The sequence below is a fragment of the Blastomyces gilchristii genome (genome assembly GCF_000003855.2).
Source record: "Blastomyces gilchristii SLH14081 genomic scaffold supercont1.14, whole genome shotgun sequence".
Classification (NCBI taxonomy): Eukaryota; Fungi; Ascomycota; class Eurotiomycetes; order Onygenales; family Ajellomycetaceae; genus Blastomyces; species Blastomyces gilchristii.
The window spans coordinates 949377-972010 of NW_003101669.1; the positions used below are offsets into that span (position 1 = coordinate 949377).

Consider the following 22634-nt stretch of genomic DNA (forward strand, 5'->3'; position numbering starts at 1 on the left):
GCCGAGAGTTTTTGCTGCCGGGCTTAGCGCAAGAACTAACAAACAACCTTGATTAAATAATAAAGGGAAACTTGGAACAATGCTGGATGCACGGTGAATACTTTTGATATTGTTCTCAACTATCAAGATTTTATTTTTGTTGCAGACTAGTAGGCTGTAGACAGTTGAAGAATGCATACTACTCGTGGCTAGATAAATGGAAAAAAGACACACAGTAATAACTCCATAAATGCACAATACCTAAAGAGGGGGATATCAAACAACAACGGCGAGGAGTAATTTATCCTCCAATCAGAAGCACGCAATAATAAGTAGAAAAAGGAGAGTTTGGACAAAGCATGGATACTACTAAATGATGAGCCACTGAGAACAAAACCTTGCTTTCCCTCGATATAGCAATCAGCTATGAAAAAGCACAATAGTCAAGCGAACCCATGTACATACATACATTACGTGTGTGCGCGGATAAAATATAAACAAAGTGAGAGAATGGATGTATTCCGATATACAGGAGCCGCTCCATTCAAGCTTTAACGCTGACATCAAGATCGGTATATAAGCGGTCAAGTTGGTCGGGTGAGAGAGTCGTGGCAACAGAGCCTCCGGATCGAAGTGTCGCCTGGTTCTGAGAAAAGCTGCCGGGGTGCCTGGTCGCGGAGCTGGTGCTATTGCTACGTTCGCTTGACCAGAGGTACTGATGCGGGCCGGAATTTAGAGTTTCGAAACTGCTTTTCGTCGCTGCTGCAGCCCACAGCGATGAAAGGGGGAGGAAAACGGCCACGAGCGTGAGAAGGTTGGAGTTCATTTCGTAGCCTGGAAACGGATATTGGATGATTGAGAAAATGGCTACACCCAGAACAAAAATAAAACGCGTTTAGTATCCATTGGGCATTCTGCGTGAATAGGCGGGGAAAGATCATTTACCTGGAATCACCATCGTTTGACAGGACATGATGAACATCACCTGCATCGCTCCGAATCTTGTCATGCCCAGTCGCCTGCGAGTAACGAGGGCATACCCCAATTTGGCGACAAAGATAGCGCTGAAGAAACATGTGCTCATGGTAATGGTGATGTTCGAGGCACTCTGGAGCCAGATAAAAGGGGCAAAATTCGAGGCATTCATAATGGCAATGCAATTCTCAACCATCAAGCCCATTCGGAATCCAATAGCCAGCAGTGCGATAACGAGGGACACACCCAGGAGCAGGTATCGTTGAATTTCCGGAAGGGTCGCGCACACGACTTGAGTTTGGATGACCAGGGACGTTTCCATGCAAATCACCAGAATAGTAGTGAAGACGATTCCCAAGATGGAATCCGCGTAGGCACTGCCAGGGACTCGAGAATAATCCCCGCTGAAGAAGGCATAGGGGTTGTTGAATCCCGTAGTGAAGTAGATGGTCATGCAGAGCAGGCGGGCGAAGTTCATAATCAGTGCAGATATGTTGAGGGAGAAGACAGGCAACCGACGTTTCTCCGACTGTGTCAGGAGAGCCAACATGATGATCGCAATGACAGACGCCCCGAGCTGAGAGGCGTAGTTGATGCAGACTCTGGTTCCGTACTGAACGAAATCATCCAGGTCATGGATCGATACGTTGAAAGGGGTCATGTCGGCCTGGTGGAAGACCACGTTCTGGTCGAACGGATCGAATGAAGACGCCATTACCGAGATACGCTGATATCACTCTTGAGCAACGCGTAGGAGTTAACGGATGGGGAATGAATCTATGAAGCCGAGAACCGAGGGAGCTGATGATCTGATCAACTTATCAACTTATCAGGAGCGAGACAAGCGAGAGAGATGATAGAGAGACACGAACGAGAACAGGGTTGAGTATGAGATATGACATGAACAAATAAGAAAGAGAAGTTGCTGCTACTCGGTAGAGATATTTATATACAATCAGGCATGCTCTCCATCACCACAAGGAGTGAAAGGCAGCCACAACAATGCTAGAGACAGAGGCAGCAGGGCATTGAGCACGTCGGGCATAATATAGCCGGCAACAAACAACCGACGAGGACTATTGTGCCTAGGCCTTGTGTATATCTACACGAGGCATTGAGATGGAGAGAACAATCTGCATGAGTGAAGGGAGAGACAGCAGAGAAGGTTCTTCAGGAGGAGTAATACAAACAGGGAGAATACACCACCCGGCCCGGTGGCTTTGAACACAAGTTAAAAAATAAAAATAATAAAAATAAAAATAGCGTTTCGGCAAGGGTGTTAATATACCTGGAGGCTCCACCCTGAAGCCGTTGGAGATGGATCAATCAATCGCCAAATAAGAGACCAGAAGAAGAATCGTGGGATGTAGGGCGGATGTGAAGCTCGCAGGACAATATCAACGCTATCAATGATTGCGGGCGAAGAACAATAGGATGGACGGGACGGGAAGTATGAAGAAGTGACCGCACGAAATCTATCACTCCAATCCAGCTCAGACATACAAACGGCGGAATGAGAGCAACTCTAATTTGTATAAAGCATTTTAAATCTCGAGATTAAAAGTAGTACATAAATATAAGATATAAGGGAGGGAGATTAAGGGAAGAAGCAATGCAACGGCCTGTCCCCCCCCCAAGATCCGCTTGGGCTCTGGTGAACAGTTCAGAGAAACATTTTGACAGACCGAGATTTGCGGATACAACTTGGCTGGCTCCAGCAGCAACTGTGCGATCCTAGGGAATTGCATCGTAGGCACAGCATGAGCATGTCCAAGAGGATCGTGAGAAAGCAAAGCATATCATCGTCAATCGCTCATGCTCATGTCCTGAACACACACACACACACACATATCTCTGCATACACACCGCAACTCGGACCCTGAGCAATGTGACCACAGTTTGATATGCGACTGACAGATTGCATATAGCATATAGCCCTTGTCCGAGTAGAAGTGATGGAAGCAGAAAGCAGAGCACTGTCTTTTACCATGGTCAGCAGCCTTATTATGCTTGTCATCTCAAGGCATTATGATGCAGTATTGGATACGACCCCGGCCAAGCCAGTCAAGGCTACTGTGTCCATTTGCATTGCAAAAAGAAAGAAGGTGTATAGAGCTGTGGTTCATGGTTCATTCTCATTCATTTCTTTGTTCTTCTCATATTTCCAGAATGTAGAAGAATGCAACTGTGTGTGTGTGTGTGTGTGTGTGTGTGTGTGAGCTGTTGGGATGTCTTGGGGGTATCACAGCATCAATTCAATAGGGTTAATCAAGCTGTTATACCCAGGTAAATATGGAATGCAGAACAAGGAGGAGAGGATCTTTTCTCAGCCTGACTGGGAGAAGCATTTATCGGGCTGAACACTGAGGATACACTGCAGCAACTAAATATGCAATGCGGTATGACTGCATTGTTGTAGAAGGAGAATCGAGAGCAAGGAGGAGGAGAGAGAAGAAGAGAAAGAAGACGATCCCTTGAAACAATTAGTTAAACTATTATAATGAGCTAACTTTAACTAAATATTTAAAATATTTAACCACCGGAATAAAGCATTGATTGATTACCCAAAGAAGAAAATAAACACTTGAATCAAACAACATCCGCAACACTCCCACATCCATCCCCGCATTCCACACCCTCCTCCACACCAAAACACACTTCTTACATCCCCGTACTATCAATACCCTCGTTACATCCTCCTCCCTCCCACCGCATCGTACACACCGCCCGCCGCAATGTCGTCCAGCACGACAGCCACTACCACCAGCACCGCCAACACCAACACCTATACCCCTCCCCCTCTCCCCGCTCCCTTCACAAATTCCCCCGCCACCCTCCTCGCCCAGGGCGCCGAAGGCCGCCTCTACAGAACCAATTTCCTCACCCCCTCCACTCCCGCCGCTCTCAAAATCCGCCCCGCTAAACCATACCGACACCCCATCCTCGACCGCAGATTGACCCGCCAGCGCATCCTGCAAGAGGCGCGATGTCTGGTAAAGTTGGCGCGCGAGGAGGTTCCTGTCCCCGGCTTGCTGGCGCTAGATGTTGGTGTGGGTGATATTGGTGCTTCTGCTTCTGAGGGGGGAAGCATTACGAATGTCAAAGATAGTGATCAGAATGATAATAAAACTGGCTGGTTCGCATGGTTATTGATGGAGTGGGTGGAGGGCATTGTTGTCAGACAGGCGGTTGACCAGTGGGAGAAATGGTTGAAATCGCAAGAGGGGAAGGTTGCTGGTGGTGCTGGTGGTGCTGATGCTAAAAGTGCGGATCTCATCGAACAGAGCAAAGAGGATATCTGCGCGCTGCTGCGGAGGATCGGGCTTGTCGTTGGTGCCATGCATAAGGCCGGTATTGTCCATGGGGATTTAACTACGAGCAACCTCATGCTTAGACCCATTGCGTCTGTCGATGCGCTGGCAGGAGAGGACGACGACGCTGCCACCGCCGCCTCCGTCCCTTTGAGTACATCTATCAGGCAAGACGCGGAGTTACAGACTATTACTACTCTGGATAACAAACCGTCGCTGGAAGGGGAGATTGTGCTTATTGATTTTGGCCTGGCGGGACAGAGTGTTCAGGATGAGGATCGGGCTGTCGATCTATATGTGCTGGAACGAGCGTTTGGGAGCTCGCATCCGAGAACCGAGCCGTTCTTCCACGAGGTGCTTAAGGGATATGCTGAGAGCTATAAAGCGGCGAATGTGGTGCTGAAGAAACTGGAACAGGTCAGGTTGCGCGGGCGGAAGAGGAGCATGGTCGGGTAAATAAAAGAAAGATCAGGGTAGGGCAGATTTCTTCTAGGCGGCAACGCGCATCACGACATCATATTCATTACTTCGTTTTATTTTTTTAATTTATTTTTTAACTTGTTTTCCCAGAAGAAGAGCAGCCCGAAGAGGGGAATAATAATTTAAAATAGGAAAAAAGATAACTCAAAACCAAAATGTCCTTAAGTTACATGTTTCGCCATGCTGAACGAACCACCGCGGAGACTTGCATGAGGCGGTTGGGAGTTATTTATTTACACAAGAGAAAGAAAAGGAAGGACAGAAGAGACAACAACGCTCAGCGCTTGGAAACCAAACACTCTTCCCACTACACAATATTTAATACAATTTACTCACTCACCCTCGCGAATACATTCTCCTACCTCCGCTAGCGCAAAATAGCCCTTATTTTCAATCACGCCGCGATCCTTCACCACAGCGGTATACTTCACAACCCACTGCGGCACAATATCGCCCTCCAACCCACCATCATCCGCCGTTGCGCTGGCCGCCAGAATCCCCGCCCCCGTCTCCCCGCGCGCAAGGAGGTCTCGCGTCGTACCCGGCGGGAGGATGTCAGTGCAATCATTATGCGTCAGCAGCTTAATATTTTCCTTCTTCGCAAACACAATCAATGGTTTCGGCACGACGCAGCAATCCTTGACGTTAATCTGGTCGACCGCGGGCCGAACCTTGGTGTGCGGGAGGAACTTCGCTAGCCGCTCGCTGTCAAACTCTGAGAGGCCCAGCTGGGATATCATGCCTTCTTCCTTGAGGCATTCGAGGACCCGCCATGTTTGGATTATGCCGTCCATTTCTGGTCCGGTGCTTGGTCGCGCCGCCTCGTTGTTGCCGTTGGCATCGCCATCTGATATTTCCTCTTCGCTCGAGTCGTCTGCATCGAACGATATGCCGGGGAACGAGACGATAAGCAGGTCTATGGAGTTGACGTGTAGTGTCTTCAGGACGAGGTCAATTGCTTCCCGGGTATGCGCGCAGCGGCGCGAGGTTGGGATCCCCGGCAGGTAGAAGAGCTTGACGGTGATGTCATACTGGTCGCGGTCTTCGGTCAGGCCTGGTTCTGAGAAATCGATCGCGGGCACGTAGAGGGTATCTCCTTGTTTAGAGGTCCAGGTGGTATAATCGCTGTATGAGAGTTTCTGTGGAACGTCGTGGATGTCGTGCGAGGGGCCGTTGGAGTGTGAGGGTTCGATATGTTGGGCTGCGACGAAGTTGGAGCGGAGGGCGTCCAATAATTCGACGTTTGATTTATCGCTGGTCAGTCTTGGGATGACAGATGGGCCGCCACTCATGATATTCCTATAGAGAGATAAGAGGCCAATGTTAGATTTTCTATTTTAATTTATTCTCTTTTCTGAGAGTGTTTGAATGGCTGGCATGGAAGCGGGGTTGCGCGCTTACGATGTTGAGAGTATGAGCTTCATGGTTGCGCCTCGAATTCTCTAAGACTATGGGACGGCCAAATATACGGGAATACTAATGACGGGCAGCAGTCAATGAAGGAAATTGATATATTATCAGGTTCTGTAATTAATTTGATAGAAATGGCCTATATATTTGCAGACGATAAGTTATTTATAGGATGTTGCGCCTGTCCTCGACCGGAGAATGTTCCTATTATTAATAATGTAAGGGCTGCAAGCTTTTTTTTTTCGGCGGGGCAATATTTAGTTAAATAGCACGCGGCGTAACTAGTTAACTAACTAAGATAGGGCAGAAAAAAATAAAAGAAAACATCGCATCCCCACCAACCACCAACCACCAACCACCACCACCACGACCACCACGACGCGCCAGGTATTCTCCGCCGTCGAGAGGATGGCAATCAAGTGAGTTGCCCAGAATACGCTTCTTCTTTTGATCCTCAGAAACAGAGTGAACTGATAGATATCCCCTCCCTTTCTCCAGCTACCTAATACTGCTCTCGAGACAGGGCAAAGTGGTGAGTCCCCGTTCCCGTCGTCCACAGTCCACAGTCCCTTTCTCGTCGCCCACCACAGTCCTCACACCCACACACACACCCACACACACATATATCATCATTCCATTATTACCACTTCAAAACAACAGCTGACCACTGCAATTATTTCCTCCTTTTCTCCATTTTACATAAGAGACTGGCGAAATGGTTCACTACCCTGTCTCCTAAGGACAAGGCCAAAATCATCAAAGATGTCACACAGCTAGTTCTCTCACGCCGCACCCGCATGTGCAACTTCCTCGAATATAAAGGTGCGGGACAATAAATAATTAATTCCTATATCACTTCGCTACAGCCAGCCTCTCTGAAAAGAAAGGGAAAAAAAAGCCAAAAGATGAACTGCCCGTTTTAATTAACACCCTTGAATCTTTCTTATAACAGACACCAAAGTCGTCTACCGCCGCTATGCATCCCTCTTCTTCATCGCCGGCTGCTCGTCCGACGACAATGAGCTAATCACTCTCGAAATCGTCCATCGCTACGTCGAACAGATGGACAAGTATTATGGCAACGTCTGCGAGCTGGATATCATTTTCAATTTCCAAAAGGCTTATTTCATCCTGGACGAGTTGCTGCTGGCTGGGGAGATGCAGGAGAGTAGCAAGAAGAATGTGCTGAGGTGTATTTCGCAACAGGATAGCTTGGAAGATATGGAGGTGAGTGAAGCGGCGGGCGTCCCTATTCCTTTCCCGCCATGAATAATGTGAACATTCTGTTACATGCATTGCATCCTTTTACGCGGGAAGGAGGCCCGGCAGTATTGTCTGGTTTTTGTTTCCCTTGTTTTTTCGGGCTATTATTTTCTTCTTTTTGGAGACTCCTTGATTATCTCACTCTTCTCCTCCATTGTGAATCTGGTGTCATGGTCGTCAAGTTTGCTCCATTTAGCCGTGCTAACGATTTCGTCTTCCCCCTTATCCGCAACCCAGGTCGAGCAGGATATTGTTACGAAAATTATGTAGCACGTTCATTTATACGCTCAACTTTCCATCGTCGTTGTTTTTAGCGAGTCCTCATATACGCGCCCTGGATCCTGTTTTGTTGTTTATATCCCCCCTGGTCATGTTTCACTGGAGTTCGGAATTGGTCTATTATTTGCTGGGATTTCTCACGTATATCTAATATATGCACAGAAGCACCTTTTTTTTTCTTTTTTTCAAACTATTATTCGTTCTCCAGACATTTGAATTGCTAATCACCTTTAATTGAACCTTACAGGAGTCTGAAGCTGAACTAGCTGGACTGAGAGCACTTGGGTTTTAGAGATTTCCAATTGCGGAATGATGTTCAATGTTGCATCATCATGTTCACCGGGGAGTTATGTCTATTCATCAGTTCAATGCGTCTGGTCTAACATGCAGGTATCTTCTGGGTGGAGTTATGGTGGTTCAGGCATTCTATTCGGCCCTGGCGTTCTCCACTTATGTGCTCGGGCTGCCGATGATGTCATCTAAATATCTCCATTTCATTCAACAGGGGTTGGGAAGGGGACTTCAATTGTGTACGAAGCTCTGTCTCCTTTTGGATATCGTTTCGTGGTCCTTTGTAGAGGATGGAACTAGGCACCACATCACCTCCTTCCCCCATGAGCTCGGCGCAGTTTCACTGACTATCTGCTTGTCTGCTTGTCTGCTTGTCCCTTGGTCTCCCCTCTTCTTCTGCCCCATTACTTCCCTGTCTCCCTCGCTTTCCCAGTGTAAACTCCTCCAAGACCTTGCTTTGCCTGCACCTGTGGCGGTTGATTGACGATTGGCACCAATTGCCGTATGGGGAAATAGCGCCACCACCTCGGTTCTAGAGCAATCACGTGATCTATCCGGTTCGCAACATCGGTCGGCCTCAATCCAAAACAGCGACAATGACAGCAAGAATCCAGCGTCATTCGCATCCATCATATCAACATCTATCTCTAGTGAACCGCCATTATGGCTAACCGTTTCATATCTATTGCCCGCTAGACGTCCACCGTTTGGCTACGTCGATCCCCTAAGAGTTGTCCTTGCACCCAGCCTGGAACGCGCTTATCGTTGCTTCGACTGGCTCACGCAGGCTAATCCACCTACGTCACCTCAGCTTCACACGTCAGCTTCCAGCGCAAAACGAGCCTGAATCATTCTCCCTCTGTTCTCAAGATATCTTGATCTGCTACTTTTTTCGATTATTGGAGACTGTTATCCCTAACAGCCCAGTTCCCTTGCACCCGGCCATCTCGGGCTCAAGACCATCAATCGTCTCCTGATCATCAGACCACCTTGCGACATCATCCACATCAAGACATCTACAACAATGAAGGTCCGAAGGAGCCACCCTCGGGATACCTGCCTCTAGATTGTTTTTGTTGCTGATGAGAATTAATTTCTGTATAGTTCCTCCCACTGAGTGAGTTTGAAGACGTGACAAGTTCCCTTAACTTTGACACCGAAGACTGCCACGTCGTTGGAGGATGCGATCTGTATACCACAAAAGCCGCTGGAGGGGATAAAAAGTTGTACAAGAATATTGAAAACTCGCTCGAGTCGCAATATGAGTCCCTCTTGCGCCTCTCGGCCTCTCTCTCTCCTCCCAATGCCTCGCATGCGGCGCAATCGCTGAACCTATCTCGTTCGAGTCCGTTTGGGCCGTTGAGTGAACATTCAAGTCGACGAACATTTGCGTACCTCATCGCGACACTCAATGCCAGCCACCCCGATTACGACTTCTCGCATCTCCTCCGTCCCTCCGACTTCCGCCGCGAAAGAAGCCTGAAACGCGTGATGAATACCATCGATACCACGTTGTTCAACCTTCGGCCGCGCCTAGAGAGGGACGTGACTCCCCCAACGCCTACCACATCCTCCGGTCCACATCCAACCGCGACAACGCACTCTTGGGGACCTCGCATGTGGAAAATATTGGATGATCAAATGTCATTGAAGGAGTGCGCCATATTCTGCTATGCGCCCGAGGAAGACCCATATGACGGTGAAGATGGCGCCATCTGGAGCCTGAACTATTTCTTTTTCAATAAAACTCGGAAACGCGTCTGTTATCTCTACCTTCGTGGAATCAGTATTCTCAGCCAGCCACAGGACGGGACAACGACGCCATCGTTGGCTGGAAAGCGATACGGCGACGACGGATTCTCAACGCCCGATTACGGTGCGCGGAAACGTGCCCGGTACTGGTTGGGTGATCGTGCATCGCTCAGAATAAGCGATTCGAGTAGTGATGAGGATGAATCACCCGCAGCATCCGCAAGGCCGAGCCGGCCGGTTGTTGACGAATATGATAATTATCTACTTAGCGATGAAGAAACACGCTCGATATCTCACAGCAAGAGCTCGGTTCGCGCGATGAGTGAAGAAATCGCGGATGCCATGGAGGTTTAAGTGAAGGTTGAAATATTCCCTTCCAGCTTGACAGCCCAACTCACGTCACTCGTATTATTTTGTTCAACAAATATGTGGCATGGTAGCTCTCTACTTGCCATTGATTGAGGCGGCGTGATGCTACTTGTCGAGGTTTCTATATCGTCCTAGACCTCAACATGGAGGGTGGGGGAAGACATCGCGAAACGGTTTCCACGTACTAGGATGTGGACATCTTTATGTCCATTTCTTTACTTTTGCTTTGACTTTTGTCTATGGTGCCATTTGATTTAAGCTGAGGAGTCCGAAGGCCTTTCGTTGGATCCGGCGTTCTATGGCTTCTTTGGCTTAGTCCCTTTTTTTCCGTGAATGATAACGATACCAGCCCTCACTTGCAGTTTTCTCTATAGTTCACGTCTCTACTCTCCTATTATATATTGTAATGTACATACTAATCTGGTTATGGAGGCTTGGGCGGGGGTCTGGCATGGGCGGTTCGCTGGATTTTTCCATTCTGGGGCTGGAGGCATATTGCATTCGTTGTTTGCTTGTTTTGATGCTTTTTACTTGTCGTATTTTTACTATTTTCTACTAATTCCTCTCATTCTTTTCCCTTACTTCTTCCAACTAACTTTCGAGGAAGTTTCTCCGGTGAATCGGCCAATTCACAAATGCTTGGAAGGTGCATTAGATTAAATGTCAAGTTTACTGCTCAAAAATATGGAAATGTGTCCGGCATGGTCCTACACCCTTCAGATATCACGGCTGGATTTCTTTCGTACTCCCGAGGTCCTGAGCTGCCATTGTCACGTGGTGTTTCGACCGATGACGTAAGCGCAATCTGCGGGTCACATGTTTCAGTTCAAGACACAGCTTCGATATCAAAACACAGCGGAGGTAGTATATTACTGATTGCAATTCACTAGCGTTCTTGACAAAGATTCTCCATTTTTCCAACGTCTGCGAATACCAATGGCGGACGTAGAAGATAAGGCGAAAGCTGAGAAGCTTGCCGCTGCTAAGAAACGGGTACGTTGTTGTGTTTTGCTCCATTTGTAGTTACTAGCATACTGTGGCATTATCTCTCCTCCCTCCCCGTTTGTTGATGGATAGATCAATTCGTGCGCAATTTTTCACGGTGAAATTTGCAGATTTTGCGCGCGTTTTGTTACACAGTGTTTGGGTTTACAAAACATGTTCTAACTGTTTATTTATTTGGGATAGGTTGCGCAACTCCAAAAACAGCAAGCGAAGGCTAGGAAGAAAGGCGCCGGGACAGGGGAACAAAGTAAAAAGGGAGGAGCTGCGTCGCCGTCGACGACCGAGGCAGAAGTTCCCCCCTCCATCTCTTCTCCTCCGGCAGCCCAGGAAGAAGAACAGCAGCAGCAACAGCAACAACAACAAGAAGACTCTTCCCCCCAAGAACCCTCCATCTCGCCTCGCGCCGCAGAGTCTGAAGAATCCCTAGAGCCAGAACCAGAGCCCGTAAAAGAAACAACCACGAGCGAATCCCCTTCCACACGAACCGCACACGCCCGCAAGCAATCCCTATCCGTTCAATCGAAACTCCGCTCCTCCGACTTCCGCCGCTCCTCCGTCAGCCAACAGACGGGCGTTCAACCGGTTCCCCAATCTACTATTATCAAATCGCCCTCGTTACCACCGCTCAGCCCAGATGGTGACTCTGTACCAGAGGTGTTTAGGAAACAGGCGTTGCGGCTTGAGGAGTTGGAGAGGGAAAATAGGCGGCTTGAGCGGGAGTTAGAGGAGGCTGGGGCGCGGTGGAAGAAGTCAGAGGAGAAGCTGGAGGATCTGAGAGAGGCGAGAGTGGAGTTGGTTGAGGTGCAGGATCGATTGGGGAAGGCGGAGAAGAGGGCGGAGGAAGTGGAGAGGTTGGTGAGTCGTGCCTTTTTTCTATTTTACTACTGCCCAATGGTTTTGTTTTTACTTGTTTTTCGGGACTAACATGTTAATTGTCGCAGAAAGCGGAAATCACAGCGCTACAACGGCAGAATGCGCTGCTGCATAGCAAGTCGCATCGGACGAATAGTGGAGCTACAGGTGGAAATTCAGAGTCACCCCAGTCAGACTTGCGCGCCCAATTGGATTCTAAATCCGCGACGATTGAAGCTATGGAATTGGAAATATCGAACTTGCGCGCCCAGCTCAATTCACAATCTTCGACTTCGTCTGCTAGTCAGGAACAGATATCTGCTTTGGAAGAAAAGCTCGCCCGGAGCGAAGCATCACTCGAGGCAGCTCAACGCGAGCTCACAGACACTAAACACTCGTTGAACCGCGCAGCAGAGAAGGCTGTAAAGGAGGGGGTTGAGAAAACCTCGACAGAGACCCTCATTAAGAATCTACAACGACAACTTCAAGAAGCAGAATACGCGAAGACAGAAGCTGATAAGAAAATCGAGACCCTCGAGAAAAAGTTGCAAGCCCTCGGCAATTTACACAAGGAATCAGAAAACAGAAATAACATCCGTCTCCGCGAACGTGATAAGTTCGAAAAGGACGCAGCAACGCTCAAACGCAAGCTCGTGACGATTGAAAACGAGAACCTACGCCTTCGAGAGGAGCGCGATCGCATGCGGAAGCGCGAGGCCAGTAACACCGGAGACGATGAAGCTATCGACGAACTCGAGGATGAAGAGCGGCAGCGGCTCGAGAGACGCGTGCGCGAGCTTGAGGGTGAAAACTTCGACCTGCGTCGTGGTATTTGGAAAGAGAGGAAACGCGAGCTGTCCGAGGCTGGCCACCAGGGCGACTACGCGGGCGAGGATCGTCCCTTCGACCGCCCGTCGTCTACTGACGCCGGTGCTGCCGCGTTTGATGACATAGATCTCGTTGGCGGGGTACCTGGGAGCGGACCCGAGCACGCGCGCCGCAAAGGGTCGCAGCAGCCGCAGAAACATTCATCGTTCACTACCGTGCTCTCTAGCGGCCTTGCGGCTTTTAGGGGAGACTCGGGTAGTCCAGCGGCTGCAGCCTATGGACAACGTAGCAGGACTGGGTCGACTTGGAGTCATGGCACGGGATTCTCACGGAATCAGCTCTTGTCGGAGAAAATGGGCGACGGTGGTGGTGGTGGTGGTGACGAGGACGATGGGCTATGGGATGACGGGGATATTGATCCGGTTGCGTACGCAGCAGCCCAGGCGGCTGAGGAGAAGAAGATGAGGGGCGAGCGTGTTAAGGAGATTCATGAGACGTTGAAGAATTGGAAGGGGTGGAGGTTGGATTTGGTGGAGTCGAGGTATGGAGCTCAGGGGGCTGGGGTGGGACTTGGGGAGATTTTTGAGGTTTGACATGCCCCTACAAGTTTCCGGTGTTTTGTTGGATGCTGGTTGGTATTGATCACTTAAGATGAGCTGTCATGTTATGTTTAACATCTATTATGCGTTATGTGTTATTACTGGGAATGGCGTGGTATGTTATTTGACTGGGAACGGGCTTCTCTATTAATGGCTCACTGTTTTTATTTATCGTTGCGGCATACTATATTTCTCTCTTGGTGTGTCATTTTCACTACAGCGAATTTTAAAGTCATCATCTTTGGAACTTGCATAGTTTTTCTAACCCTTTCAAATCTCCATTTTCCTTCCTGAAACCTATACTTTTTGAAAATTCTAGTCTCTTAATGCCAACAATCTATCAGCATTGAAGTTTTTTATAAGCTGGACTGTGCTCTCCCATACTATTTTAAACGAGATCGAGTCAGTTAGCTACCTCTGCAGAGTCATATTTGATCGCGAGAAAGGAAATATAGTCTAACATAAATAAATACCCAGCGGGAAAGAGTAACGCTGTATATATGTTATCGACTGTGACGACGGTCATCTTAGCGTCCATAACGGAATACAACACTCATATGAAATAACGCCATACACCCAAGATTTCGGTAGTGAAAAGGAGGAACCGAACATATAAAAATATAGTAAACAAGCCCAGAGGAAGAACAGCCCATGCAAAAAGGTGCCAGAAGGCAAAGGAAATCGCAAATAATAGATGAATAGAGAACTGGCCAATCCAAAAGACGTACGAACTCCCCATTGAACTCCCCAACCCAGCCACTCACTCATCCTCATCGCCTGCAACCCTCCCATTCAACACCCCTTCCGACCAGCTCCGCCTCTTCTTCAGATTATCCATCGCCCACGTAAAAATCTGGAACAACCAGCCGCCCGCCACTACTACACCCGCCAATACATTCACAAGCCGCACCAGCAGCGCCAGCAGACTGCCCCTCTCCTCACTGACAACCAGCAAGATCGGCTCGATAGTGTATTTGAAGAAGATGCCCGGGACATCGTACTCCGCATCGGGTAGTTCGTGGGAGCGAGAGGTGACGGCGTATTGGTTGGTGAAGATGGTGTTTCCGCGCTGGGAGGGGGTTATCGTTGAAGGGTCTGGGAGGGCCTGGCTGTATGGGTCAACGACGCCGGCGCGCGTGTAGATGGTTGGCACGATAGACATGTAGTATTGGTATTTGTGGAAGTGGGCTGGGGTCGTGGAGATGGTTTTGTCGAGGGGGTTGAGGAGCGTGGAGTAGTGCGGGCCAAAGGAGAGTTCCGTTATCATGTGGGAGAAATTGAAGGCTAGGTTTTTTATATCTTTGTTAGTGGCTTAATCAAACAATAGATGTTCACGGGGACATAGGGACGGGCCTAGGCTGGCTGGTTAAGAAACGTACAATCATGACTCAAATGCTCCCCGAACTCAAAATACCCATGTCCTCTCGCCGTAATATGGAAATCACCCTGCACCTTATTCCCTACCAGACTACCATATATACGACATGAATCCGCATTTTCCCCGCGCTTCAATTTCGGACCCTTGGGGAATTTGCGCTTGTAGCTCCTCTGCGCCTCGCCCAGCGCATGTCCCACATGCACATCCTCCTCCTGCTCCATCAGGCGCACGGCATCCTCCTCATTCAGCGTCTGATACTCGCGACTACCCCCACTCGACACGACATTTAGCTCCCGATTCCATGCCGCCCAGCTAGTCGGCTGCTTGTCGAGAAGATCTGAAGCGAGGATTCGATCGCCCACTGCGTCTTGCACGTTGACACGCAGTGCGTCGCACGGCATTGCGACGACGATATCTAGATTCATCTGCAGCTCGCGCGAGATGCCCTTCTCAACGCTGAAGTGGTGGTTCTCTACGCCCCTGTACCAGGTGCGGAGTTCGTTTATGGAGAGGAAGGCGCACAGAGCGAAGACAATGATGGTCCATTGGCCACCGCGTACAGTTGAAGAGGTGTATGTGGGCTTTGTTTTGGCTGCAGGTTGGTTGGATTTGAGGTCTTGTTAGTCTTTGGGAATTTGATCGTGGTGCTGGAGATAGAGACTTGGATAGCAAAGGGTGTAGCGAAAAATATCAGTATGCAATTGAGGGGCGACGAAACTTACGAAACGCATCGAAAGTCCTCAGACCAGATCCAATTCCGGGCCTCTCCCCAAATGCATCCTCATCCAGCGTATGCTTCTCAAACCCGTTCATCGCAGCGGCGAAAAAGGTATTATATGGATCTATATAAAGAAAACCACCGGCGCTCTCTTTCACCAACCGAAGCGCGGCATGAAGGGGTATTAAGTTCAATTAAGAGCAGAAAGAAAGAAATCGAATCCCCCACCCCTTGACCAGTCGTTCTCACAATTTGGTGTCATGTAAGAAAATTCAGCTGGGTGAACAGCAAATAACTCGAGGTAGCAGTTGGTTGATAGACCGGAAGTAGCTCACAGCGGCATTCCATTGATCTGGGGGAATGACTAAGCAGGATCCCCGTCAGGCCAGCTTTCCACAATTTGGTGGCGTTGAACTTAATTAAAAATATGATTCCCCTTTTTATATTGGATGGATGGCTGATGCCATGAGAGTTAAATATATGTAATAAATAGTTAGATCCTATAAACCGTAGCAATCTGAAAACAAATGGGATATATGTCTGATTGCGCTCAAGAATAAGAAGAAACATTGTCATAAATAGGAGATGTAGTAAAAATCTAGCTCAAAGACAAGACTTCAAAAAAAAAAAAAAAACCTCAAGAAAAGACGATGAAAAACTAAACACACATAGCCGCATCAATTAAATCAAGCCCGAACCAACAAGACACCGAGGTCAATGTATGTTATATGTACAATGAAATATGGAGTAAAAAAGAAAAGGGAGATCAACAAATGAAGAAGGATAGGAACACGAAAAAAAAGAAAAAAAAAAGATAGGTCGAAGAGGTGTTAGACAATAATGAGCATGCGAAGAAAGGAGCTAGAAGGAAAAAATGATATCCTGTACGAAAAGGCTCTTCTCTCCCATAATTGAAAAAAATCTGCTGTGCGAAATAGGTGTATGCTGTATGTCTAAGAAAAAGTGTAAAAAGAACAGGGAAGGAAAGAGGGGATGTAAATGAATATAGGGCAAAGCGAGTACAGTAAGAAATGAACAATACCGGCTGTAGGGACAACCGGGCAAGCCACGAAAAGAAAGGGAATATGATGAAAATTAGCCAGTAAGGCCACGCCGCGATATGATCGAACCGGTAGTCTTCCCAAAAAACAGAAAAGAAATGAGTTGACATGAAAAAGAGAGCCGGACGCGATTAGTGATGATACACGGCAATATAAGCTAGATAACGAAAAGGGGAGAAATGGGGGACGAGGGTCAAAAAATCCAAATGCAAAGTTTCCATTCCCGGGGATAAACAAGCGGGAAAGAAACTTGTTTACTTTGCTATACATCATTAGAGACAAAAATGAGGGAAAAAGCAAGAGCGAATACGGGACATTAATTAAATACAGCGGGCATATCAAGAAACACGCGCAATTTTAGAATGAGTGAGTGGGCGGGTGAGCCTGTCGAAACTGGATACAGAACAAGAAGAGCAAACGCAGAGCGTGGGGTATGAACTGAAAAGAAGTTTGCGAACCGAATATGAAACAGTGCAGGGGGCATTTCGAAGCGTTATAGCAATTAACGAAGTATTCTTCGCCTGCTTTACTCTCTTTTTAGGAACCACAGGTTAAGGGAGCCAGGGCTGAATTTATTGAAGAGTACGAGAGAGGCCGCATCATCACCTTGTTTTCTAGCAGCATCACAATGTTCGGGTCAGTAATTTATCTTGGAGGTGCAGCAAAAGCGGAAGAGACGGGAATTTGAGCTTCAGCTTACCAAGCTGGTTGCCGCTGCCGCTGTTGCAAGATCTGCTTTTCCACTCGTAGCTCTTGTGACACGTGGTAAGGCAGAACCAGTCATCAGATTCCCATTTGACGTCCGTTTTGTTGCACTGTTCGCCGCGGATACATTCGTAGTAGCCGAATTCCTCTTTGGTCCGGTATTTTTAATGGGAGATTGGCTTGGCATGTCTCGTGGTCTTCCCGCACTCTTGGTGCTATGAGATGGAGGATCAGGGAGTGGCCGTATGGTCGACGAAGCGGGTCCGGAAGCCATGCGCTTTCCAGGTGAGTTTATCGGGGCAAGATAGCCTCGTGATCGGGGGATGGACTTTATGCCGGTGATGAACTCGTGGTTCAAAGCGTCATTTGGTGTGAGTCTTCGTGCTGGATCCCATCGTAAACAGCGTGCGATAAAGTCTGGGAAAGCATCATCATCGCACTTCAAGGCTTGCCGGAGATCTTTGGAGCTTGGCCTTCTCCTTCTCCCCTTGGATGAGACTGTCAAGCGAGGTTTCCCAAGAGAGTCGAAGAAAAGTTTTCTCCGTGTACTCTTTTCTATGAGGTGCTTTTCGGGTGGCCCGAACACCTCCATAATACATGCTAGCTGCTCTTGCTCGTTTTCACCAGGGAATATAGGGTAGCCAGTGAATAATTCAGCAAGTATGCAACCTACACTCCACATGTCAATGGGCATACCATACGACATGCCCAATATAACTTCAGGGGAACGGTAAAAGCGGCTCTGAATGTAAGTGTACACTTTCTCATTCTCAAAACAACTGGAGCCAAAGTCTATCACCTTGATTTCTGAATGCATAGGGTGGGCTAGGAGTACATTTTCCGGTTTCAAGTCGCAATGAATGACCTTGTTTTTATGCAAAAGAACTAAAGTGCTGAGCAGCTGCTTTGTAAACCGGCGGATGAGCTTGAGGGAGAATCCCCTAAAATCATGAGCTTTGATAAACTCGTACAGGTTCATTCCCAGAAGTTCAGTCGATATACACAGGTGTCCACGGAAGTAAAAGCTTTGAGTAAAGTTCACAACGCTATGGCGTCGGTGGGGGTCCTGTAGATTTGGTTAGAACAATAAGGGATAGGAAGGACGGAATGTGGATAGGAGAAACCATACCCATTCCTTAAGCTTCTGCAGGATATTTACTTCGACGAGTGCCTGCTGGTGGAATCGCTTTTTATTTCTGATAATCTTCACTGCGACAAGAACGCCAGTTTTATGATCAACGCATCGGACTACCTGACCAAAACTTCCCTTGCCCAGAATATCGACAATTTCATAGCGGTATGCCAGGTGGTCCCCAATGACGATGTTGTAATCGCCACGTTCATCGTCATACCCAAAATTGGCAGCTTGGGCATTCAGATCTCCGACATGTTTTTTCGCCTTGTGCGTACCACAGAAGTAGATATCTTTGAAATCAATAATTTCACCTTTCTCGAAGATATTCAAACTCGCCATCTTGAGAGCCTGGGCAGGTCCAACTCGCTCCTTAGGACTTGCCCTGCGTCGCAATTCTTCCAATTCCTTCGCAGCGGTCTCGAAATCTTTCCGTTTACTACCTAGCTTCCTCATCTCCTCTTCAGCCGATAAGTCGTCACGGTCAAAATTCTGATCTTGAGGACGAAGTTTGGGCGTCGTTGGTTTGGAGCTGGATAGAAGCTTATGTACTGGTGATAATAAGGAGGACGCTGAGGGGTTTGCTGGGCTGTCCGTATCACCAGCATCTGTAGAAGGGCTAGGGTTGAGCGCCAGGCTCTGTTCGCTGCTAATGCTCTGTGTCCGTTGAACCAGACCGTTCGTGACGCTCGACATAGATGCTTTGCGTCTTGAGTGCAAGTATGTAGGTTTAGAGCCGGGGTTTTGCCCAGCTGTTAATAAATTATTCCAAGTAGCTGAGGCCGGAAGTTTTGGAGGAGGCATGCTGCCATATTTAGCCGAATCGCTGCCTGGTTCCTTGATTGTGTGGTATGACTTTGTTCTCTGGTGATCGGAGCTAGGGTTTCGCCGAGTGAACGGCGGTGCACTACTCTCAGATTCGGTATCTATAGTCGTTGGGGGCCCTAAGCTTGACCCCTCAAGCCGTGGTGAAAAGGTAGCAAACTGAGTTTGAGGACGCGGGCCAGTAAGCCTGCTAGCGTTATTCCTAGAGTATTCGCTGGGAAGCTGGGGTGGAACATGAGAGAACTCTCCACTGGTCTTGGGTAATGATGAAGAAACATAGGGCGAAACGCTTCTGTGGTCAGACAGAATATCCAAAGGCTCAAGAGCACTGGAGCTATTCTGGGCCCTGAACCGTATTGGGTCAGTGAGAAGTGCATGGTGTGAACTAGTGCTCCTCGGTTGCGTGGATGGTAGGGGTTCGTGATCGTGGAGATTGTGGGAAAAGAAGCTCGCTTTAGAAGCGGTCATTGGGGTAGTCGGAGTCTTGGCCAGGGTTTGACGGGGTGGAGGTGTACGAGAGATGCGCAGGGTCGTATCCTCGGTATTTTTATCCCGCAAAGATTCAATCTTGGTAGTCATAGGAATGCTTAGGGGCAATAGATTGAGCGGCGGAAGCTTCAATGGCTGGAGATTCTTTCGACCGATATTTGACACAGGTCTAGGCTTAGTATCCATCCGATGGATAATTGGTCTCGTAACATGGAAATCATCCCTTACAGGTCCTTTGCTAGGAGTTTCGATGGCATTAGAATCAGGTCTTGAGTTGTCTTTGTGTAATCCGGTTTCAAAAGGCAAGCTCGATTTTCGAGTATTGGGCACCTGGAGCTCTCCTTCAGTTTTAGGTGACTCGTATGCCTTGGGGATCGCTGGAACTGGAGGAACCTCTTCCTCATCGTTATTAGACGTGTTCTCGGTACGGGGTTTCGGAGTTGGCAACCTAGAAGTCGAAATATTCTGCGAAAGTCTGGGTTGTAACGACCCATTAGAATTTCGAGCAGAATTATAACTAGTGTTGGAGGATAATGAAATCCCCGAGCTATAGGATTTCCGATGAGGGTCAGGAGTGGTCCTTGAAGAGGAAGGAGTAACGCTTTTCCTCGGTATCATGGATGGAGACTGGGCCGAAGAACGAGGTCGGGGAAGCACAATTTCTTGCTGCGTTGGAGGTGTATGTGGCATTGGAGGAGGTTGGGGCATCAATGACATTCGTTTCATACGTCTAGCATCAGTGGGACTGATTGTTCGCGCTCCCAAGCCGGTAGCATGTGGTGGCATAACAGAGATCCGCTTTGATGAGGATGGTGTCGTTGTCCGGTTTAATCCACTTTTAGCTGGAGTTCGAACAGCGTTATTTGATGAAGACCTCAAAGGCACTGACCCCGTAGATGGAATGATAAGACTATCCTTGCTATCCCTAGCTGTCCGGGAAGGTGGCTGTAGCGATTTTGATTTCTGATACCTTGGTGTATTCAAAAACGTCGAGGGTTCGGAAGGCCCACCTGCCCCAAAGTTTTGAGGGGCGAAACTCGCCTGGCCTGGGCGATTTGCATCCGCCATGTTTTTCCTTGCTGATAAACTTGGTCTTCTCCGTGGGGGGCGATCTCCATTGTCGGAAATTAAATTACCTGGTCCAATAGATTTTCTAGGCGGTCGTGACGTTGTAACAGTCGAGGTAGGAGGAGGAGCGTGACTTAGACGACGCGGGCGAGACGCAGTCGTTGCTTGAGTCTGGGTATTTCCATTTACCGCAGTTACACTCCCCATCGTGCTCCGCGAAGCATTGCTTTCTCTTCGTGCCAGTTGTACCGTCCGGACATGGCTCCCATTTTGTGGTTGCTGTTGACTTTGCCATCGCGGGGTCGACCGTGGAGCCGGAGGTTTCGAATCATAGCTGCTACCCAGAGAAAGAGGGAAATGGCTTAAATTTGGTTCTTTCGACATGATACTATTATGGAAATCGTCGAAACTAATTGGCGTAAGGAAGTCGCTGTTATCGGGGGGAGTCTGACCCTCATCCTTCAATGAACCACTAGCTGTTGCTGAACTAAAACTCAAGGGAGAGTTCGAGTTTTCTGCGTGTCCATGAAATGTAGAGGATTGAATGGAAGGGCTCTCGGAATACATTTGAGGATTCGAATAATTGGTGAATGTACTGCTGCAGATAATAGTGTCACTGTTAGTTCACTGACACAAATAACAACGTGCAAAAAATCGCTAAATAGAAAAGGTGAAAAAAATTAAAATAAATAAAATAAAATAAAATAAAGTAATTACCGTTTCACAGGGTCTCCATTTCGCGGCCCTACAGCCGTGTTCTGCTCCCTAATTGACAGCCTCCTGCGCGCCGGGGCAACAGCAACGCGCTGCTCCGTGCTATTCCTAAAAGGCAACGAGCTAGAATTGGAACTGTCTGTCGTTATACTACCCGAGGACGAATTTTTCTGTACCCTTCTTGAGGGAGAAACCTCCACTGCTTCCACCCGTCTGTTAGTCTTCGCGGCCTGGGTTTTGGCTAGAGCGGAGAACTTTGGCTGAACGGGCAAATGCCTACCTCCAGAGCCAGAATCATCGTTGTGGGGAGGTGGATTGGAGGAGGATTTTGACCGAGAAGGCCTCTGCGGCATGCTTTTCTGTAGAGGCATTTTTTTTACTTTTATTTTTTCCACTTTCGGTATGTGTGCGTGCGTAGGAAGAGGTCGATGAGCGTCCACGAGCCAGTCAGTATCTATTTATTGTGCTTATCTGCCGCCGAAGCACACCCGCACTCTTGCCCCAGAATTCCCCAGACCACACCGAACTTTTTGCTCTCTCACGTCGTCACTGGCACGACTGACTGTGATACGACGATTCCTCAAACTATCAATACATCCAGCAAATTGGCGAGACTGGAAGGGCCGAGCAACCGAGTCGCGATCTTTGTAGGATACGCTACCGATCCATCGCTAAACATCGAACTTTCATGGATGAGAGAGCGAGTCTTTCGGACCAAACGAATGTAGAAGACTCGACAAGGGTCAGGGTGAAGGGCAACGAGAGAACAGATCAACTGTTCGCCCGTTTGGAAGGATATGTGTGTCGAGATAAAGAGAGAAGAGAGAGAGAGAGAAAGAGAAAAAGAGAGAGAGAGAGAGAGAGAGAGAGAGAGAGAGAGAGAGAGAGTGTGTGTGTGTGTGTGTGTGTGTGTGTGTGTGTGTGTGTGTGTAAGTGGTGGAAGTCAGACGTTGAGAGGAGGTTGATGTGAGCAGTTACTTTCGTCAGGTCACGCCGTTGATGGTTTGCTGCTGCTTGAGCCAGAGCTCGGTCGTTAGGGAAACCTTGGGGGGGGGCTGAACCTCCTCCCCTATCAACAAGCCACCAATACCCTCCGAATTGCGGGTGGTCTTATGTTTGAAATCTGGATAACAAGTTGTCTGGATCCTCGC

General features: G+C 48.3%; 8 protein-coding genes across 10 annotated transcripts; 4 read left to right on the forward strand and 4 right to left on the reverse strand.

The window, feature by feature from the left end:
* Positions 1-28: 28 nt before the first annotated feature.
* On the reverse strand, positions 29-3393 carry BDBG_06628. Of its 2 annotated transcripts, XM_031722688.1 has the most exons (3): positions 2243-3393; positions 925-1763; positions 29-846 (listed from the first exon to the last, which is right to left on the reverse strand). In XM_031722688.1, exons 2-3 carry the CDS (start codon positions 1667-1669, stop codon positions 524-526), a joined length of 1068 nt encoding a protein of 355 aa, XP_031579528.1. In that variant the 5' UTR covers positions 1670-1763; positions 2243-3393; the 3' UTR covers positions 29-523. The 2 variants fall into 2 exon arrangements, with proteins under 2 accessions (XP_031579528.1, XP_002623189.1); XM_002623143.2 differs by lacking the exon at positions 2243-3393 and having other exon boundaries at positions 925-2207.
* Positions 3394-3424: 31 nt separating this feature from the next.
* On the reverse strand, positions 3425-6367 carry BDBG_06630 (glutamate-cysteine ligase regulatory subunit). The gene is made up of 2 exons (XM_002623145.2): positions 6147-6367; positions 3425-6044 (listed from the first exon to the last, which is right to left on the reverse strand). The coding sequence occupies exons 1-2, from the start codon at positions 6167-6169 to the stop codon at positions 5078-5080; spliced, it is 990 nt and encodes a 329-aa protein (XP_002623191.1). The 5' UTR covers positions 6170-6367; the 3' UTR covers positions 3425-5077.
* On the forward strand, positions 3512-6345 carry BDBG_06629 (BUD32 protein kinase). The gene has a single exon (XM_002623144.2). It carries the CDS (start codon positions 3690-3692, stop codon positions 4719-4721), a length of 1032 nt encoding a protein of 343 aa, XP_002623190.1. The 5' UTR covers positions 3512-3689; the 3' UTR covers positions 4722-6345.
* Positions 6368-6563: 196 nt separating the features above from the next.
* On the forward strand, positions 6564-7989 carry BDBG_06631 (clathrin coat assembly protein ap19; the record flags this gene model as incomplete). The annotated part of the gene is made up of 5 exons (XM_031722689.1): positions 6564-6574; positions 6654-6687; positions 6860-6977; positions 7108-7382; positions 7945-7989. 5 exons carry the CDS (start codon positions 6564-6566, stop codon positions 7987-7989), a joined length of 483 nt encoding a protein of 160 aa, XP_031579529.1.
* A 1023-nt stretch (positions 7990-9012) lies between these two features.
* Positions 9013-10094, forward strand: BDBG_06632 (mitogen-activated protein kinase MAF1; the record flags this gene model as incomplete). Its single annotated transcript, XM_002623147.2, has 2 exons — positions 9013-9018; positions 9093-10094. The coding sequence occupies 2 exons, from the start codon at positions 9013-9015 to the stop codon at positions 10092-10094; spliced, it is 1008 nt and encodes a 335-aa protein (XP_002623193.1).
* Positions 10095-10902: 808 nt separating this feature from the next.
* BDBG_06633 (M protein repeat protein) lies at positions 10903-13765 on the forward strand. The gene is made up of 3 exons (XM_002623148.2): positions 10903-11102; positions 11298-11969; positions 12056-13765. Exons 1-3 carry the CDS (start codon positions 11046-11048, stop codon positions 13385-13387), a joined length of 2061 nt encoding a protein of 686 aa, XP_002623194.1. The 5' UTR covers positions 10903-11045; the 3' UTR covers positions 13388-13765.
* On the reverse strand, positions 13358-15878 carry BDBG_06634 (COPII-coated vesicle protein). The gene is made up of 3 exons (XM_002623149.2): positions 15494-15878; positions 14773-15363; positions 13358-14677 (listed from the first exon to the last, which is right to left on the reverse strand). Exons 1-3 carry the CDS (start codon positions 15582-15584, stop codon positions 14154-14156), a joined length of 1206 nt encoding a protein of 401 aa, XP_002623195.1. The 5' UTR covers positions 15585-15878; the 3' UTR covers positions 13358-14153.
* A 39-nt stretch (positions 15879-15917) lies between these two features.
* On the reverse strand, positions 15918-22609 carry BDBG_06635. Of its 2 annotated transcripts, XM_031722690.1 has the most exons (5): positions 21764-22463; positions 21487-21682; positions 18385-21367; positions 17251-18321; positions 15921-17164 (listed from the first exon to the last, which is right to left on the reverse strand). In XM_031722690.1, exons 1-5 carry the CDS (start codon positions 21852-21854, stop codon positions 17153-17155), a joined length of 4353 nt encoding a protein of 1450 aa, XP_031579530.1. In that variant the 5' UTR covers positions 21855-22463; the 3' UTR covers positions 15921-17152. The 2 variants fall into 2 exon arrangements, with proteins under 2 accessions (XP_002623196.2, XP_031579530.1); XM_002623150.2 differs by having other exon boundaries at positions 15918-17164; positions 21487-22609.
* Between the last annotated feature and the right edge of the window lie 25 nt (positions 22610-22634).

What these genes read in the sequence shown, in the direction of transcription:
- BDBG_06628 (XM_031722688.1), bottom strand. Translation starts at nt 1,669, where the DNA reads ATGGCGTCTTCATTCGATCCGTTCGACCAGAACGTGGTCTTCCACCAG. An exon ending in TCAAACGATGGTGATTCCAG is followed by an intron (nt 847 to 924) that starts GTAAATGATCTT and finishes TTCTGGGTGTAG; the next exon opens with CCATTTTCTCAATCATCCAA.
- BDBG_06629 (XM_002623144.2), top strand. Translation starts at nt 3,690, where the DNA reads ATGTCGTCCAGCACGACAGCCACTACCACCAGCACCGCCAACACCAAC.
- BDBG_06630 (XM_002623145.2), bottom strand. Translation starts at nt 6,169, where the DNA reads ATGAAGCTCATACTCTCAACATC. An exon ending in AAGCTCATACTCTCAACATC is followed by an intron (nt 6,045 to 6,146) that starts GTAAGCGCGCAA and finishes ATCTCTCTATAG; the next exon opens with GAATATCATGAGTGGCGGCC.
- BDBG_06633 (XM_002623148.2), top strand. Translation starts at nt 11,046, where the DNA reads ATGGCGGACGTAGAAGATAAGGCGAAAGCTGAGAAGCTTGCCGCTGCT. An exon ending in TTGCCGCTGCTAAGAAACGG is followed by an intron (nt 11,103 to 11,297) that starts GTACGTTGTTGT and finishes TATTTGGGATAG; the next exon opens with GTTGCGCAACTCCAAAAACA. An exon ending in CGGAGGAAGTGGAGAGGTTG is followed by an intron (nt 11,970 to 12,055) that starts GTGAGTCGTGCC and finishes TAATTGTCGCAG; the next exon opens with AAAGCGGAAATCACAGCGCT.
- BDBG_06634 (XM_002623149.2), bottom strand. Translation starts at nt 15,584, where the DNA reads ATGAACGGGTTTGAGAAGCATACGCTGGATGAGGATGCATTTGGGGAG. An exon ending in GAGGACTTTCGATGCGTTTC is followed by an intron (nt 15,364 to 15,493) that starts GTAAGTTTCGTC and finishes ACCAACCTGCAG; the next exon opens with CCAAAACAAAGCCCACATAC. An exon ending in GGAGCATTTGAGTCATGATT is followed by an intron (nt 14,678 to 14,772) that starts GTACGTTTCTTA and finishes TAAAAAACCTAG; the next exon opens with CCTTCAATTTCTCCCACATG.
- BDBG_06635 (XM_002623150.2), bottom strand. Translation starts at nt 21,854, where the DNA reads ATGCCTCTACAGAAAAGCATGCCGCAGAGGCCTTCTCGGTCAAAATCC. An exon ending in AATGGAGACCCTGTGAAACG is followed by an intron (nt 21,368 to 21,486) that starts GTAATTACTTTA and finishes TATTATCTGCAG; the next exon opens with CAGTACATTCACCAATTATT. An exon ending in TGCAGAAGCTTAAGGAATGG is followed by an intron (nt 18,322 to 18,384) that starts GTATGGTTTCTC and finishes CCAAATCTACAG; the next exon opens with GACCCCCACCGACGCCATAG.